General features: G+C 39.5%; 1 protein-coding gene across 3 annotated transcripts in view; it reads left to right on the plus strand.

The window, feature by feature from the left end:
• The window catches only part of ATP8A1 (ATPase phospholipid transporting 8A1), a 268,024-nt gene that overhangs the window by 120,411 nt on the left and 130,713 nt on the right, over positions 1–16,900 (plus strand). For all 3 annotated transcript variants that reach the window (XM_023224492.2, XM_023224493.2, XM_023224494.2), the window contains one exon: positions 2,947–3,016. In XM_023224492.2, coding sequence (XP_023080260.1) covers positions 2,947–3,016 — 70 coding nt within the window. The remainder of the gene's footprint in view (positions 1–2,946; positions 3,017–16,900) is intronic.

Genomic DNA, 16,900 nt, shown 5'->3' on the forward strand with positions numbered 1-16,900 from the left:
GGTTCTCTGGCAAGAACAACTGGGTATATAGAGGTACCATTTACACAGATGGCAGAAGTGGGAATAGCAATAGATGTGGAGGTTGAAATGTTTAAAGTTTTAGGTTTTAGATGCCTGTGAGACATACAAATGGAGGTGTCAGGTAAGCAGTTGAATATAAGGGCCTGAAACAAGTCTGTGGCTGAAATAGCAATTTGGCACTCAGTGGTTGGTAAATGGTATTTGAAGTCATAAAACTGAATGGGATCTCCTGAAGAGAAGATATAAAATGAGGGGGAAATGGAAGGCTGATGATTAAGCCATGAGGGTAAGGGTTGATTAGAAAAAGAGGAATCAGCAAAAGAGACGACCTTGTTGTTAAAGATGTAGAGGACAGCGAGAGGGTCATAGCACAGAGCCAGGAGAACAGGGTTCAAGGAGAGAGTGGTCATCTGTGTCGGAGACTGCTGCAAGGTTAGGTAAGAAGTTTGAGAAGTATTTGTTGGATGTAGCTATTCGTTGGAATGGTGAGAAGAGAAGAAAAAGGAGAAGACTAGGAATGAAGCGGGTAGATGAGTGAAGACACTGTATGTAGTGATGGTTTAGAGAAGGTGAAATGTGAAAGAGTTGAAAAGGGATGTGGCTTAATGGAGGGGTTGTTGCATTGGGTGAGTTTTGTAGGGGAGAGAACAGAGTGTGCTTAAATGCTTGTGAACAGGATCCTTACAAAAGGAGAAGAGGCAGATTCAGGGGAGAACAGCATAACCTTTGGACCGAGGTTACTGAGAAAGTGAGAGGAGGTTCACAGACATGTGGAAGGAAGGCCTCTGATAGGAGGAAAATGTTTCTTCCATCATTTCAGGAAAAAAGATGGAGGGGATGGTGCACACATGGATATGCACATTTTAATGGCAGAAAGAAAAGGGATTTCTTCCCACCCCCAAAACAGAGACAGAGTGTCACTCTGTTGCCCAGGCTATAGTGCAGTGGTGCAGTCTCAACTCACTGCAACCTCCGCCTCCCAGATTCAAGCTATTCTCGTGCCTCAGCCTCTTAAGTAGCTGGGATTACAGGTGCACATCACCACGCCTGGCTAATTTGTATTTCTAGTAGAGATAGGGCTTCACCATGTTGGCCAGGCTGGTCTCGAACTCCTGACCTCAAGTGATCCCCCTGCCTCAGCCTCCCAAAGAGCTGGGATTATAGGTGTGAACCACCATACCCAGCCAAAAAGGGATTTCTTATCTGAGGTTTTCATCCACGTGAATTTTTTCAAGGTTTTGGGGTGAGGAGGGAGCATGAGAGACTTGGAGAATGGAGAAGGTATGCTGTAGCCCTGCACAGGGCGAGAGAGCAAGCTTGTTGGAATGTGATGGGCTACTGGGCAGTAAGGAGCACCCAGTTGGTGTTGTATATCATGTATTTGCTAATCCCTATGGCCGGGTAACTTTCCTTCGGCAACTTCTACTTACTTTGATGTACCACAAAAGAGAGTTCTCATTCACCCAGTATTTGGAGGTTTCACCAGGAAAAGAGAAGAGCAAGAAGTTGGTAAGTTTGGGACCACATTATCAAAGCTGGAGTAAAAGAGGCATGAATCAGGAAGGGCTAATGTAGAATGTATAAGTGTCATTACAAAGGAGGCCCAATTAAATGTATTCCTGATGTACAGGGATAGAGATTGGGGTAGTAATACCAGGAGCATTATGAATGAAGAAAGAGGGAACTTAAATATTTCTTTTTTCTTTTTTTTTTTTGAGACAGTCTCACTGTGTCACCCATGCTGGAGTGCAGTGGCACGATCTCGGCTCACTGCAACCTCCACCTCCCAGGTTCAAGCGATTCTCCTGCCTCAGCCTCCTGAGTAACTAGGATTACAGGCACACGACACCATGCCTGGCAAATTTTTGTATTTTTCATAGAGACAGGGTGTCACCATGTTGGTCAGGCTGGACTCTAACTCCTGACCTCGTGATCCGCCTGCCACAGCCTCCCAAAGTGCTGGAATTACAGGCGTGAGCCACTGTGCCCAGCTGGGAACTTAAACATTTCTGAATACCTCTGAAAGAAACTCCTGACTGTACACTATGATACCATAACTGACTGCTGCTGTATATTGAATTCATCTCAGTTTTTTAGCAGGTAAAACAAATAGATACATTTGAGTAGTCCTTTTCTGCCCTCAGTTCTGAGGGAGGATGCTTATACACTCACGGTCCAAATGAGTCCTATCCTTTGTAATGCTGTCCCAGTTTCTTCCATTCACTGTCATTTGCTCTCTCTTTTTACTAATGCATTGAAAGATGTACATTTGACAGACAGTTCTTTTTAAACGATGTCACCAACACAGTATTAAAATATTTGTGCTCATTAGCTTAATTTTGCTGCATAAATCAGGTTTTTAACATGACACCACTGGTTTGCTAGTCATCATTGAAGAACAATAGTTGTGAATGCTTAAGTTGTTTTTTAAAGTACTAGTATTTGCCTTCATGTGTGATGGGGTGTCACTGATTATCGTTTCTATTTTTAATAAAAATTGATTTGTATTGATATTTCTATTTTTAATAAAAACTATAACATAATTTATCCTTTAAGAAACCAACTTAAATATTTTTCACATCCGAAAACCTTGAACTAGGACTTTATTCTGGTGGGTATGAGCTCTTGCAGGTTTCTTAGGAACTGTTTTGTCAACTATTCCACTAGAACAGTAGATGGTACCCTGGTGCCTTAAAAAGCATAATGTCTCAAAAAGCATAAAAAATGCCTTAAAAAGCGTAAAGCACCTTTTACAGGTGCCCAGCTGTTCACCCAGGGGATAGTTTGTATACGTGGAAGGTTAGGCCTCATGATTTTGTCAGATTTATTTTTGTTACTGTGAATATTAAATATGTGAGGCATGACAAACATATAGATGCATATCCTTGGTACGATGACACATTATGCAAAACCTCTTTCTTTCAGTGCTAGAAAAAGAATGTCAGTGATTGTTCGCACTCCATCTGGGAAGTTACGACTCTACTGCAAAGGAGCTGTAAGTTTTTATTTTTATTTTTTACAGTTTTGATTTATGATGGTTTATAATGTACATGTTAGGCATTCTATGGAAATGTAACACAGATGTTTAACATAAAGTTGCTGACATACACTTTTGTTGGTGTTTTATAGTAATAGTGTTCAGCCTCTTCTGGTGAAATGTGGAATTCCTTCTGGGTAAATTTGGTGCTTTGAAAAAGTTTGGACTAGGTTATTTTTATGATTCAATTTTTGATACATAATATTTGAAGTTTATACTATATAAACTGTTTGAAGACAGTTAAATACAGAAAATATTTAAAAATTGTATTAGAATGTGATTCTAGTTTGAATCTAATTTTTTAAAGAACATAGAAATGGGAGAAAATTAAATCACAGTTACTACGATAATTATGTGATTAGTTTGTCTTGCATTGTTTTAATTATAACAATTTCTGACTTGACTTTGGTATACTGGCAGCTTATGTTGACAGAAATAGTAATATGTTATTCTAACTGAATTTTTCAAGTTAAATATATTTATACTCATGGTAAAATGAGAAATCTGACCAGGGCCCTTTTTTTTTATTGAGATGAGTCAGTGTTTTCCTTCTGAACTGTTCTTTCCAGTTACCTAGTTTATAAACTTCCCAACTTGAAACATTCCTATTTTAAATAGAATCAACAACCTTGCTTTATCACATAGAAACTTGGAAACTGAACTTAAGCTCAAGCCTATTATTTAAATTCATTTTGAGAATGTTAAATGCCTTGGTTTAAAGACAATGAGCAGTTTTTGAATGCCTTGATTTTAAAACATTTTGGTAGAATTATTTCATGATGTCCCATGAATTTAGTTTTAGAATTCCTTTGATTTTGTGTTCTCATCGATTAAAACACCTAATATTTATTCATTGTATGCATTCTACCGTCACAGTTTGAATTGGATTTTGGAGATAGGAAGATAAGACCTAACGTTTGTCAGGAGCTTAGACTAGTTAGAGAAATATTAAATAAAAAGATTAGGATACAATTTTAAAGTGTACTGTAAAGGTGTTCCACATTCCAAGAGTAATATTCGTGATAAGGGAATAAAGAGAGCCTTTAACACATACACACCATGGAATACAATGCAGCCATAAAAAAGGATGAGTTCGTGTCCTTTGCAGGGACACGGATGAAGCTGGAAACCATCATTCTCAGCAACATATCACAAGGACAGAAAACCAAACACCACATGTTCTCACTCATAAGTGGGAGTTGAACAATGAGGACACATGGATGCAGGAAGAGGAACATCACACACTGGGACCTGTTGTGGGGTAGGAGGCTGGGGGAGGGATAGCATTAGGAGATATATCTAATGTAAATGATAAGTTGATGGGAGCAGCAAACCAACATGGCACATGTATACCTATGTAACAGACCTGCATGTTGTGCACATGTACCCTAGAACTTAAAGTATAATAACAAAATAAATATTTTTTTAAAAGAGACCTTTAAGACCTTCCACTTTAAATGGTTGATAAATGTCCAGTTTACAAAACCCAAATCACATCCTTTCTTATATAGTTCAGAATCATCTTCTACCTAGAAACTTGTTTGAGGATTTAAAGCTTTGAATAAAAAATAAAAATATTGGACTTCCATTTTTAATAATCATAGAATTAGCTTGCATATATTTTTGCTGTTCTGAAAAAAAATTTTAATGTATTTTATATAGACTTTATTTTTATAGCAGTTTTAAGTTCCCAGCAAAATTCAGCAGAAGATAGAGTTCACGTTTGTGCCCTGCCATCACACACATACATAGCCTCCCCATTATCAACATCCCCTACCAGAGTAGTACATTTGTAACAATCCATGATCTACACTGACACATCATTATCACCCAAACCCTAGACTGTACATGAGGGTTCACTGTTGGTATTGTAAATTCTATAGGTTTGGATAAATGTGTAGTGACATGTATCCACCATTATGGTATCATATACAGTATTTTCATTGCCCTACAAATCCCCTGTGCCCCACCTAGACATTTATCTCTTCCCCCAAAGCCCTGGCAACCACTGTTGCTTTTACTGTCCCCACTGTTCCTTTTACTGCCTTTTCCAGAATGTCATATAGTTAGAATGATATGGTATATAGCCTTATCTGGAATGGCCTCTTTCACTTAGTAATATTCATTTAAGGTTCCTCCATGTCTTTTCACAGCTTGAGAGCTCCTTTCTTTACAGCAGTGAATAATCCATTGTCTGGATGTGCCACAGTTTATCCATTCACCTGTTGAAGGACATCTTGGTCTCTTTCCAATTTTGGCAATTATATGAATAAAGCTACTACTGTAAACATGCATGTGCATGTTTTTGTGTAAATATAGGTTTTCATCTCATTTGGATAAATACCAAGGAGAATAATTGCAAGATCTTACAGTAAGAGTATGTTTCATTTTGTAAGAAACGGGCAAACTGTCTTCCAAGTGGCTCTACCATTTTGCATTCCCATTAGCAGTTAATGAGAGCTTTTGTTGCTCCACATCTTCACCCAGATTTGATGTCAGTGTTCTGGATTTGGGCTATTCTAATAGATGTGTATTTTATTGTTGGCTTAATTTCCAATTCCCTGATATATGATGTTGAACATTTTTTCATATGCTTATTTAACATCTATATGTCATCTGTGATGAGGTGTCTTCAGATCTTTTGCCCATTGTTAAATTGGTTCTTCATTTTCTTGTAGTTACTTTTTTATTTCTTAATTTTCTTTATTCATTTATTTATTAAATTTTAGAGACAGGGTCTCACTCTGTCCACCCAGGCTGGAGGGCAGTGATGTGATCATAGCGCATTATAACCTATAACCTCAGATTCCTGGGCTCAAGTGATCCTCCTGTCTCAGTCTTGTTTTTATTACTTGTACAAATTTATGGGGTACCTGAGAAATTGTTACATGTATATAATGCAGAGTGATCAAGCCAGGATACTTAGAGTGTCCGTCAGCTTAGTACAATACATTTTTTGTGGAGTATAGTCACCCTACTCTGCTATCAAACATTGAATTGATTCCTTCTATCACACGGTATGTTTGTACTCTATAACCCAGTCCTCTTTATCCTCCCTCCTTCCTTCCTCCTCCCTGTGTCTCACGCTTCCCTGTTGGTGTTTGTACTTTCTACCTCTATGTGATCATATTTTTTTAGTTATCACATGTAAGTGAGAATGTGCAATGTTTGTCATTTTGTGCCTGGCATATTTCACTTGATAATGACCTCTATGATGCTGCAAATGACATGATGTCATTATTCTTCATGGCTGAATAGTATACCATTGAGTGTATATACGCTTTTTTTTTTTTTTATCTATTGGTCTGTTGATGGACACAAGTTAATTCCATATCTTTGCCAACGTGAATAGTGCTACAATAAACATGTGAGTGCAGATATCCCTTTGATCATTGATTTTTTTTTCCTTTGGGTACATACCCAGTAGTGGGATTGCTGGATTGAATGGTAATTCTAGTTTTTTTGAGAACTCCTTATACTGTTTTCCATAGTGTCTGTACTAGTTTACATTCCCACCAACAGTATGTAAGAGGTCCTTTCTCTCCACATCCTCGCCTGTATCAGTTATTTGTTGTCGTTTTGACAATAGCCATTCTGACTGGGGTAAGATACATCTCATTGTGGTTTTGATTTGCCTCTGATTACTACTAAATCTACAAAATTACTACTAAATTTGCCTCTGATTACTACTAAAATATGTTGAGCATATTTTCATATACTTGTTGACCATTTGTATGTCTTCTTTTAAGAACTGCTTACTCATGTCCTTTGCCCACTTTCTTTTTTTTTTTTTTTTTGAGACGGAGTCTCGCTCTGTCGCCCAGGCTGGAGTGCAGTGGCCGGATCGCAGCTCACTGCAAGCTCCGCCTCCCAGGTTCACGCCATTCTCCTGCCTCAGCCTCCCGAGTAGCTGGGACTACAGGCGCCCGCCACCTCGCCCGGCTAGTTTTTTGTATTTTTTAGTAGAGACGGGGTTTCACCATGTTAGCCAGGATGGTCTTGATCTCCTGACCTCGTGATCCGCCCGTCTCGGCCTCCCAAAGTGCTGGGATTACAGGCTTGAGCCACCGCGCCCGGCCTCCTTTGCCCACTTTCTAAAGGAATTACTTATTTCCTGTTGTTTCAGTTTCTTGTATGTTCTGGGTATTAGTCCTTTTTAGGGTGAATAGTTTGCAGATATACTTTCTTCTGTTCAACAGATTCTCTTCACTCTGTTGTTTCTTTTGCTGTGCTTTTTAGTTTAATATAGTCCCATTTGTGAATTTTTGTTTTTGTTGCCTGTGTTTTCAAGATCTTGGTCATACATTTTTTGCCTAAACCAATGCCCAGGATAGTTTTCCCTAGGTTTTCTTCTAGTATTTTTTTAAGTTTGAGTCTTATGTTTCTTTTTAATCCATTTTGATTTTTTGATTTTTTGTATATGGCAAGAGATAAGGGTTCAGTTTCATTCTTATTTAGGATGGGTTTTTAGATTTCCCAGCACCGTTTATTAAAGAAGAAGCATGACCTTTCTCCAGTGTAGGTTCTTGTCAGCTTTGTCAAAGATCAGTTGGTTATAAATATGTGACTTTATTTCTGGGTTTCCTATTCTGTTCCGTTGGTTTATGTGTCTATTTTTATGCCAATACCATGTTGTTTTGGTTACTATAGTCTTGTAATAAATTTTGAATGTAGGTAATGTCATGCCCCCAGCTTTGTCCTTTTTGCTCAGGATTATTTTAGCTATTTGGGCTCTTTTTTGGTTCCATATGAATTTTAGGATTATTTTTTTCTAACTGTAAAGAATGACATTGGTATTTTGTTTTTGGGGGTGTGGGATATTTTATTTTACTTTTTAGTACATGAATAAATTCTTCAGTGGTGATTTCAGAGATTTCCATGCAGCCATCACCCAAGCAGTACATGATACCCAATATATGGTGTTTTATCCCTCACTCCCCTCCCATCCTTCATCTCCCCCCAGGTCCCAAAGTACACTGTATCATTCTCATGTCTTTGCATCCTCATAGCTTAGCAGTCACATATGAGAACACATGATATTTGGTTTCCCATTTCTGAGTTACTTCACTTAGAATAATCATCTCCAATTCCATCCAGGTTGCTCCAAGTGCCATTATTTCACTCTTTTTTATGGCTGAGTAGTATTCTGTGGTATATACATATACCATATTTTCTTTATCTACTTGTTGATTTATGGGTATCTGGGCTGGCTCCATATTTTTGCAGTTGCAAATTGTGCTGCTATAAAAGTGTGTGCAAGTATCTTTTTTGTATAATGAATTATTTTCCTCTGGGTAGATACCCAGGAGTGGGATTGCTGGATCAAATGATAGATCTACTTTTACTTCTTTTAAGTAATCTTCACACTGTTTTCCATAGTGGTTATACTAGTTTACATTCCCACGAGCAGTGTAAAAGTGTTCCCTTTTCACCACATCCTTACCAATGTCTATTATTTTTTGAGTTTTTGATTATAGCCATTCTTGCAGGAGTAAGGTGGTATCACATTGTGGTTTTGATTTGCATTTCCCTGGTAATTAGTGGTGTTGAGCATTTTTTCATGTTTGTTGGCCATTTGTATATCCTTTTTTGAGGATTGTCTGTTCATGTCCTTAGCCCACTTTTTGATGGGGTTGTTTATTTTCCTCTTGCTGATTTGTTTGAGTTCGTTGTAGATTCTGGATATTAGTCCTTCATCAGATGCATACTTTGAAGATTTTCTCCCACTCTGTGTGGGTTCTCTGTTTACTGTCCTGATTATATGTTTTGCTGTGCAGAAGCTTTTTAGTTTAATGAAGTCCCATCTATTTATCTTTGTCTTTGTTGCATTTGCTTTTGGGTTCTTGGTCATGAAGTGTTTGCCTAAGCCAGTGTCCAGAATGGTTTTTCCAATATTATCTTCTAGAGGTTTTGTGGTTTCAGGTCTTAGATTTAAGTCTTTGATCCATCTTGAGTTGATTTTTGTATAAGATGACAGATGAGGATCCAGTTTTATTCTTCTACATGTGACTTGCCAACTATCGCAGCACCATTTGTTGAACAGAGTGTCCTTTCCCCACTTGCTATTTTTGTTTGCTTTGGTGAAGATCAGTTAGCCATAAGTATTTGACTTTATTACTGGGCTCTTCATTCTCTTCCATTGGTCTATATGCCTATTTTTATACCGCTACCATGCCGTTTTGAGGACCATGGCCTTGTATAATATTATAGTTTGAGGTCAGGTTATGTGATGCTTCCAGATTTGTTGTTTTTGCTTAGTCTTGCTTTGGCTTTGCAGGCTTTTTTGGGTTCCATACAAAATTTAGGATTATTTTTTCTAATCGTGAAGAATGGTGGTGATATTTTTGTGGGAATTGCATTGAATTAGTAGATTGCTTTTAGCAGTAGGTCCTTTTTACAACATTGATTGTACCCATCCATGAGCATGGGATGTGTTTCCATTTGTTTGTGTCATCTATGATTTCTTTCAGCAGTGTTTTGCAGTTTTCCTTGTAGAGGTCTTTCACCTTCTTGGTCAGGTATATTCCTAAGTATTTTAATTTTTTTGCAGCTCTTGTAAAAGGTATTGGGTTCTTGATTTGATTCTCAGCTTGGTCACTGTTGGTGTATAGCAGAGCTACTGATTTGTGTGTATTACTTTTGTATCCTGAAACTTTGCTGAATTCATTTACCAGTTCTAGGAGCTTTTTGGAGGAGTTTTTAGGTATATGATCATGTCATCTGCAAACAGTGACAGTTTGACTTCCTCTTTACCAATTTGGATTCCCTTTATTTCTTTCTCTTATCTGACTGCTCTGGTTAGAACTTCCGTATTACGTTGAATAAAAGTGGTGAAAGTGGGCATCTTTGTCTTCTTCCAGTTCTCAGAGGAATATTTTCAACTTTTTGCCGTTCAGCATAATGTTGAGTGTGGGTTTGTCATAAATGGCTTTTATTACCTTAAGGTATGTCTCTTCTATGTCGATATTGTTGAGGGTTTTAATCATAAAGCGATGCTGGGTTTTGTCAAATGCCTTTTCTGCATCTGTTGAGATGATCATGTGGTTTTTTTTTTTTTTTTTAATTCTGTTTATGTGGTGTATCACATTTATTGACTTGCAGATGTTAAACCATCTCTGCATCCCTGGTACGAAACCCACTTGATCCTGGTGGATTATCTTTTTGATATGCTGCTGGATTCAGTTAGCAAGTTTTGTTGAGGATTTTTGTATGTATGTTCATCAGGGATATTGGTCTATAGTTTCTTTTTGTTATATCCTTCCCTGGTTTTGGTATTAGGGTGATACTGGCTTCATAGAATGACTTTGAAAGGATTCCCTCTTTCTCTATCTTTGGAATAGTGTCAATAGGATTGGTACCAATTCTTCTTTGAATGTCTGATAGAATTCAACTGGGAATTCGTCTGGTCCTGGATCTTTTTTGTTGGTAACTTCTTAATTACCATTTCAATCTTGCTGCTGATCTGTTCAGAGATTCTATATCTTCCTGGTTTAATCTAGGAGAGTTGTATATTTCCAGGAATTTACCCATCTCCTCTGGGTTTTTTAGTTTATGCACTTGTAAGTGTTCACAGTAGCCTTGAATGATCTTTTGTACTTTGGTCGTGTTGGTTATATTTTATCTCCTGTTTTGTTTCTAATTGAGCTTATTTGGAGCTTCTCTCTTATTTTCTTGGTTAATCTCACTAATGGTCTATCAATTTTATTTCTTTTCAAAGAATCAACTTTTTGTTTAATTTATACTTTGTATTTTTTTGTTGTTGTTTCTATTTCATTTAGTTCTGCTCTGATCTTTGTAATTTATTCTGCTGGGTTTGGGGTTGGTTTATTCTTGTTCCCCTGGTTCCTTGACGTGTGACCTTAGATTGTCTATTTGTGCTCTTTCTGACTTTTTGATGTAGACACTTAGTACTATGAACCTTCCCCTTAGCTCCACTTGTGCTGTATCCCAGAGGTTTTGATAGTTTGTGTCACTGTTACTCAGTTCAAATAATTTTTTAATTTCCATCTTGATTTCATTGTTGACCCAATGATCATTCAGGAGCAGGTTATTTAATTTTCGTGTATTTGCATAGTATTGAGGTTTCCTTTTGGAGTTGATTTCCAGTTTGATTCCACTGTGGTCTAAGATAGTACTTGCTATAATTTCAAATTTCTTAAATTTGTTGAGACTTGTTTTGCGGCCTATCATATGGTCTGTCTTGGAGAATGTTCCATGTGCTGATGAATAGAATGTATATTCAATTGGGTACAATGTTCTGTAAATATCTGTTAAGTCCATTTGTTCTAGAGTATAATTTACATTGTTTCTTTGTTGACTTTCTGTCTTGACCTGTCTAGTGCTGTCATTGGGGTATTTGAAGTCCCCCACTATTATTGTGCTGCTGTCTGTCTCCTTTCATAAGTCTAGTACTAATTGTTTTATAAATGTGGGAGCTCCAGTGTTAAGTGCATATATATTTAGGATTGTAATATTTCCTGGTGAACTAGTCCTTTTATTATATAATGTCCCTGTTTGTCTTTTACTGCTGTTGCTTTATGTTTGTTTTGTCTAGTATAAGAATAACTACTCCTGCTTGCTTTTGGTGTCCATTTGCATAGAATATCTTTTTCCACCCCTTTACCTTAAGTTTTATGAGCCCTAATATGTCAGATGAGTCTCTCGAAGACAGCAGATACTTGGTTGGTGAATTCTTTTTTTTTTTTCTTTTTGAGGAGTCTTGCTCTGTCGCCCAGGCTGGAGTGCAGTGGTGCGATCTCGGCTCACTGCAAGCTCCGCCTCCCAGGTTCACGCCATTCTCCTGCCTCAGCCTCCGGAGTAGCTGGGACTACAGGCGCCCACCACCACGCCCGGCTAATTTTTTGTATTTTTTTAGTAGAGACAGGGTTTCACCGTGTTAGCCAGGATGGTCTCGATCTCCTGACCTCGTGATCTGCCCGTCTCAACCTCCCAAAGTGCTGGGATTACAGGCTTGAGCCACCGCGCCCGGCCTTGGTTGATGAATTCTTATCCATTCTGCCATTCTGTATCTCTTTAAGTGGAGCACTTAGGCCATTTACATTCAATGTTAGTATTGACATGGGAGATTCTATTCTATTCATCATACTATTTGTTGCCTGAATACCTTTTTTTTTTTCCATCATGTTATTATTTTACAGGTCCTCTGAGATTTATGCTTTAAGTTCTATTTTGGTGTATTTCAAGGATTTGTTTCAAGATTTAGAGCTGTTTTTAGCAGTTCTTGTAGTGCTGGCTTGGTAGTGGCAAATTCTCTGAGCATTTTTTTTCTGGAAAAAAACGATATCTTTCCTTCATTTATGAAGCTTAGTTTCACTGGATACAAAATTCTTGGCTGATAATTGTTTTGCTTGAGGCTAAAGGTAGGACCCCAGTCCCTTCTAACTTGTAGGGTTTCTGCTGAGAAATCTGCTGTTAATCTGATAGATTTTCATTTATAGGTTACCTGATGTTTTTGCCTCATAGCTTTTAAGATTTTTTTCTTCATCTTGACTTTAGATAATCTGATGACTGTGTGCTGAGGTGATGACCTTTTTGTGATGTATTTCTCAGATGTTCTTTGAGCTTCTTGTATTTGGATGTCTAGATCTCTAGCAAGGCCAGGGAAGTTTTCCTCGATTATTCATTCAAATATGTTTTCCAAACTTTTAGATTTCTTTTCCTTAGGAACACCAATTATTCTTAGGTTTGGTCGTTTAACACAATCCCAAACTTCTTGGAGGCTTTGTTCATTTTTTTTTTAATTCTTTTTTCTTTATCTTTGTCAGATTGGGGTAATTTAAAAGTCTTGTCTTTGAGCGCTGAAGTTCTTTCTTCTACTTGTTCAAATCTGTTGTTGAGACTTTCCATTTCTCTAAGTGTGGCCTTCATTTCCAGAAGTTGTTAGTGTTTCTTATTTATGCCATCTGTTTCACTGGAGATTTTTCCATTCATATCCTATATCATTTTTTGGATTTATTTAAGTTAGACTCCACCTTTCTCTGGTGCCTCATTGATTAGCTTAATAATTGACCTTCTGAATTCTGTTTTGGCAATTCAGGGATTTCGTCTTGAATTGGATCCATTGTGGTGACTTAGCGTGATCTTTTGGGGTATTAAAAAACCTTGTTTTGTCATGTTAGCAGAAATGTTTTTCTGTTTCCTTCTCATTTGGGTAGACTATGGCAGAGGGAAGAGCTGGGGCTCAAGGGCAAATGTTTAGATTCTTTCAGCCCATGGAGTACTCTCTTGGCTTGGTGTTCTCCCCCTTCCTCTAGGGATGGGGCTTACTGAGAGCCAAACTGCAGTGATTGTTATTTCTCTTCTTTATCTATCCACCCAGCAGAGATATCAGGCTCTGGACTGGTCCTGGGAAGTGTCTGCACAGAGTCCTGTGATATGATCCATCTTCAGGTCTCTCAGCTGTGGATACCAGCACCTGCTTTGGTGGAGGTAGCAGGGGAGTGAAGTGGACTCGGAGAGGGTCCTTGGTTGTATTTTTTTAAGTGAGCTGGTTTTGTTTTGGTTGGCCTCTAGCCAGGAGGTGGCACTTTCAAGAGCTCATCAGCTGCAGTAGTATAGGGAGGATGCAAGCTTGCCCTAGGGTCAGGCAGTAGGTGAAGCGATAGAGCTCCCAAGAGATGTCCTTTGTCTTCAGCTACCAGGGTGGGTAGACAAAAACTATCAGGTAGGGGCAGAGTCAGGCATGTCTGAGCTGAGACTCTCCTTGGGTGGGACTTGCTGAGGCTGCTGTGGGGGATGGGGGTGCGGTTCCTGGGCCAATGGAGTCATGTTCCCAGGGGGAATATGGCTGCCTCTGCTGCATCACACACATCACCAGGGAAGTGGGGGAAAGCTGGCAGCCATAGGCCTTGACCCAGCACCCATGCAGCCTGCAGCCCAAAAGGCTGGTCTCACTCCCACCGTGCACCCCCAACAGCACCAAGTTTATTTCCAAGCAGCCAGTGAGCAAGGCTGAGAATTTGCCCCAGCTACAAGCTTCCTAGCTAAGAAAGTAAACTGTGACTCACAGTTCCTCAGCTGTCCCATGAAACCCACAGTGGCAGCCTACCTCCTTCAAAAAGCGTGGATTCTCTCAGCTTTCCTGGTATGTTCATGTGGTAGTTCTTGGAGCAAAAGTTCATGTCACGCACGTCCGTGTGAAGAGAGTCCACCAAACAGGCTTTGTATGAGCAACAGACTGTTTATTTCACCTGGGTGCAGGCGGGCTGAGTCCAAAAAAGGAGTCAGCAAAGGGTGGTGGGATTATCATTAGTTGTTATAGGTTTGGGATAGGCATACAAAGTACCTTCTTAAGGGCGGGGGAGAATATATCATATCAGTTAGGGTGGGGCAGGAACAAATCACAATGGTGGAATGTCATCAGGTAAGGCTATTTTCACTTCTTTTGTGGATCTTCAGTTGCTTCAGGCCATCTGGATGTGTACATGCAGGTCACAGGGGGTATGATGGCTTAGCTTGGGCTCAGAGGCCTGACATTCCTGTCTTTTTATATTAATAAGAAAAACAAAACAGTGGTGAAGTGTTGGGGCAGCGAAAATTTTTGGGGGTGGTATGGAGAGATAATGGGTGATGTTTCTCAGGGCTGCTTCGAGTGGGATTAGGAGCAGCATGGGAACCTACAATGGGAGAGATTAAACTGAAGAAAGATTTTGAGGTAAGGGGTGATATTGTGGGGTTGTTAGAAGGAGCATTTGTCGTTTGGAATTATTGGTGATGACCTGGATGCAGTTTTGTATGAATTGAGAAACTAAACAGAAGACACAAGGTCCAAATGAAAGAAGGAGAAAAATAGGTATTAAAGGAGTAAGAATTGGGAGTACCCAGGACATCCAATTAGTGTCCAAGGGGGTTCAACATAATTATTTGCTTGGTTGGCAAGTTTTTGGGCTCTATCCTTGAGTTTCTTATGTTGTCATATACCAGGCCATATTGATTTAGATAAAAACAACACTCTTCATTTAAAAATATACAGATTCCTCCTTTTCAGCAGTGAGTAAATTGAGCCCTCAGCGATTTTGGAGGAAAGAGAAATGCAAAGCCAGCAATCGTTTGTTAAAGAAGGATTAGAAACGGCTGGAGAGAGTGAGTGAGATTGATAGTGTGGTGGAGATAGCTGGGGAGAGGTATAGGGGGGCTTAAGAACGGGAACGAGAATAAGAGTGAATATAAAAGTAAAGAATAGAACTTCATCAGGGTGAAAGTATTGGAGTGTACCCTAGCAAAGATCATCTGTCCACTCCAAGAGGGAGTCAAGAGTGGCGGATTGGGGATAGAGTTTCACAATGGAAAGGAAATGAGAGGTTTTAAGAGGTGGGCTAACAGCTTGTAACCTACATGGAAGAGGTTATGAAATGATGACAGAATAGAATGGGCCTGTGAGGCTGGAATTTTTTTTTTTTTTTCTTTTTTTGGTCTAAGAACCATATGCCTTGAGTGGAGAGGGATTGATAGGTGGAAACTTCAGTGGGAGAGTAAATAGGAGTGACCAATGAGAAGGAGAAAAACTGGCCACGAGGGACAGAAGTTGGAACGCTAGCTGCTTCTTTAGCTACCTTATCAGCATGAGCGCCCTCAGCGATGGGATCTGATGCCTTTTGATGGCCCTTGCAGTGAATGACTCCAGCGTCCTTTGGAAGTAAAGCGGCTTCGAGAAGAGTTTTTATTAAAGAGGCATTAATGATGGAGGACTCTTACATAGTGAGGAAATTTCTTTCTGCCCATATAACAGCATGGTGGTTCAAGATATGGAAGGCATATTTATACGCAGTGTAAATATTGATGTGTATTCCCTTTACAAGAGTGAGGGCCAGAGTTAAGGCAATGAGTTTGGCTTGCTGAGAGATAGTGGGGGCGGGGGGGCAGACCAGCAGCCTCAGTGATAGATGTGGAAGATACTGTAGCATAGCCTGCCTTTGCTGTTGAGTGGAAATTAGGCCTGGTGGAACTGCCATCAATAAACGAAGTGTGATCAGGGTGAGGAACATGAAAGAAGGAAATATGGGGAAATGGCGTGAATGCCGGGTGGATCAGAGAGAGAACAGTCATGGGGGTCAGGTGTGGTGTCCGGAATAATGTGGGAGGCCAGATTGAAGTCTGGGCCAGGAACAATGTGGGAAACTCAACAAAGAGTGAGTACAGCTAAAGGAACAGGGGAGCAGAAGGTATACATGTCAGGTGTGAGGAAGAAAATAGATTTTGGAAGTTATGAGAACTGTAGAGAGTGAGTTGAGCATAGTTTGTGATTTTGAGGGCCTCTAAAAGTATTAGGGCAGTTGTGGCCGCCACATGGAGACATAATGGCCAGCCTAAAACAGTAAGGTCAAGTTGTTTGGACAAAAAGGCTACAGGGCACAGTCCTGGTCCTTGTGTAAGAATTCCAGCTGCACAGCCCTGCACTTCAGCTGTGTGTAATGAAAAGGGTTGGGATGAGTCAGGGAGAGCTAGTGTGGGAGCAGTCTCTAAAGCTGTCTTCAAGGAACGGAAAGTGGAGTGGGGAAAGGATTTACGATCTATGGGGTCCTAGGTTTCCTTTTGTGAGTTTATATAATGCTTTTGTTAGGATGGCAAAACCAGGTATCCAACCATGAAAGGAAAGGAGTTGTTGTTTTGTAGAAGGGGTTGGAGTTTGAGAGTTCAGTCAGACATGATTGGCAGGGAGAGCACGTGTGTTTTTATGAAAAATTATGCTGAAGTAGGTAATGGATGGAGAAGAAATTTGAGCTTTGGAAGGGGATACCCAATATCCCTTGGAGAATAAATGTTGAAGGAGCAGGAGGGTGTCTTATTGAGAAGATTCAGAGGAGGAGCTACAAAGTAGAAGGT

The sequence above is a fragment of the Piliocolobus tephrosceles genome, chromosome 3 (genome assembly GCF_002776525.5).
Source record: "Piliocolobus tephrosceles isolate RC106 chromosome 3, ASM277652v3, whole genome shotgun sequence".
NCBI lineage: Eukaryota > Metazoa > Chordata > Mammalia > Primates > Cercopithecidae > Piliocolobus > Piliocolobus tephrosceles.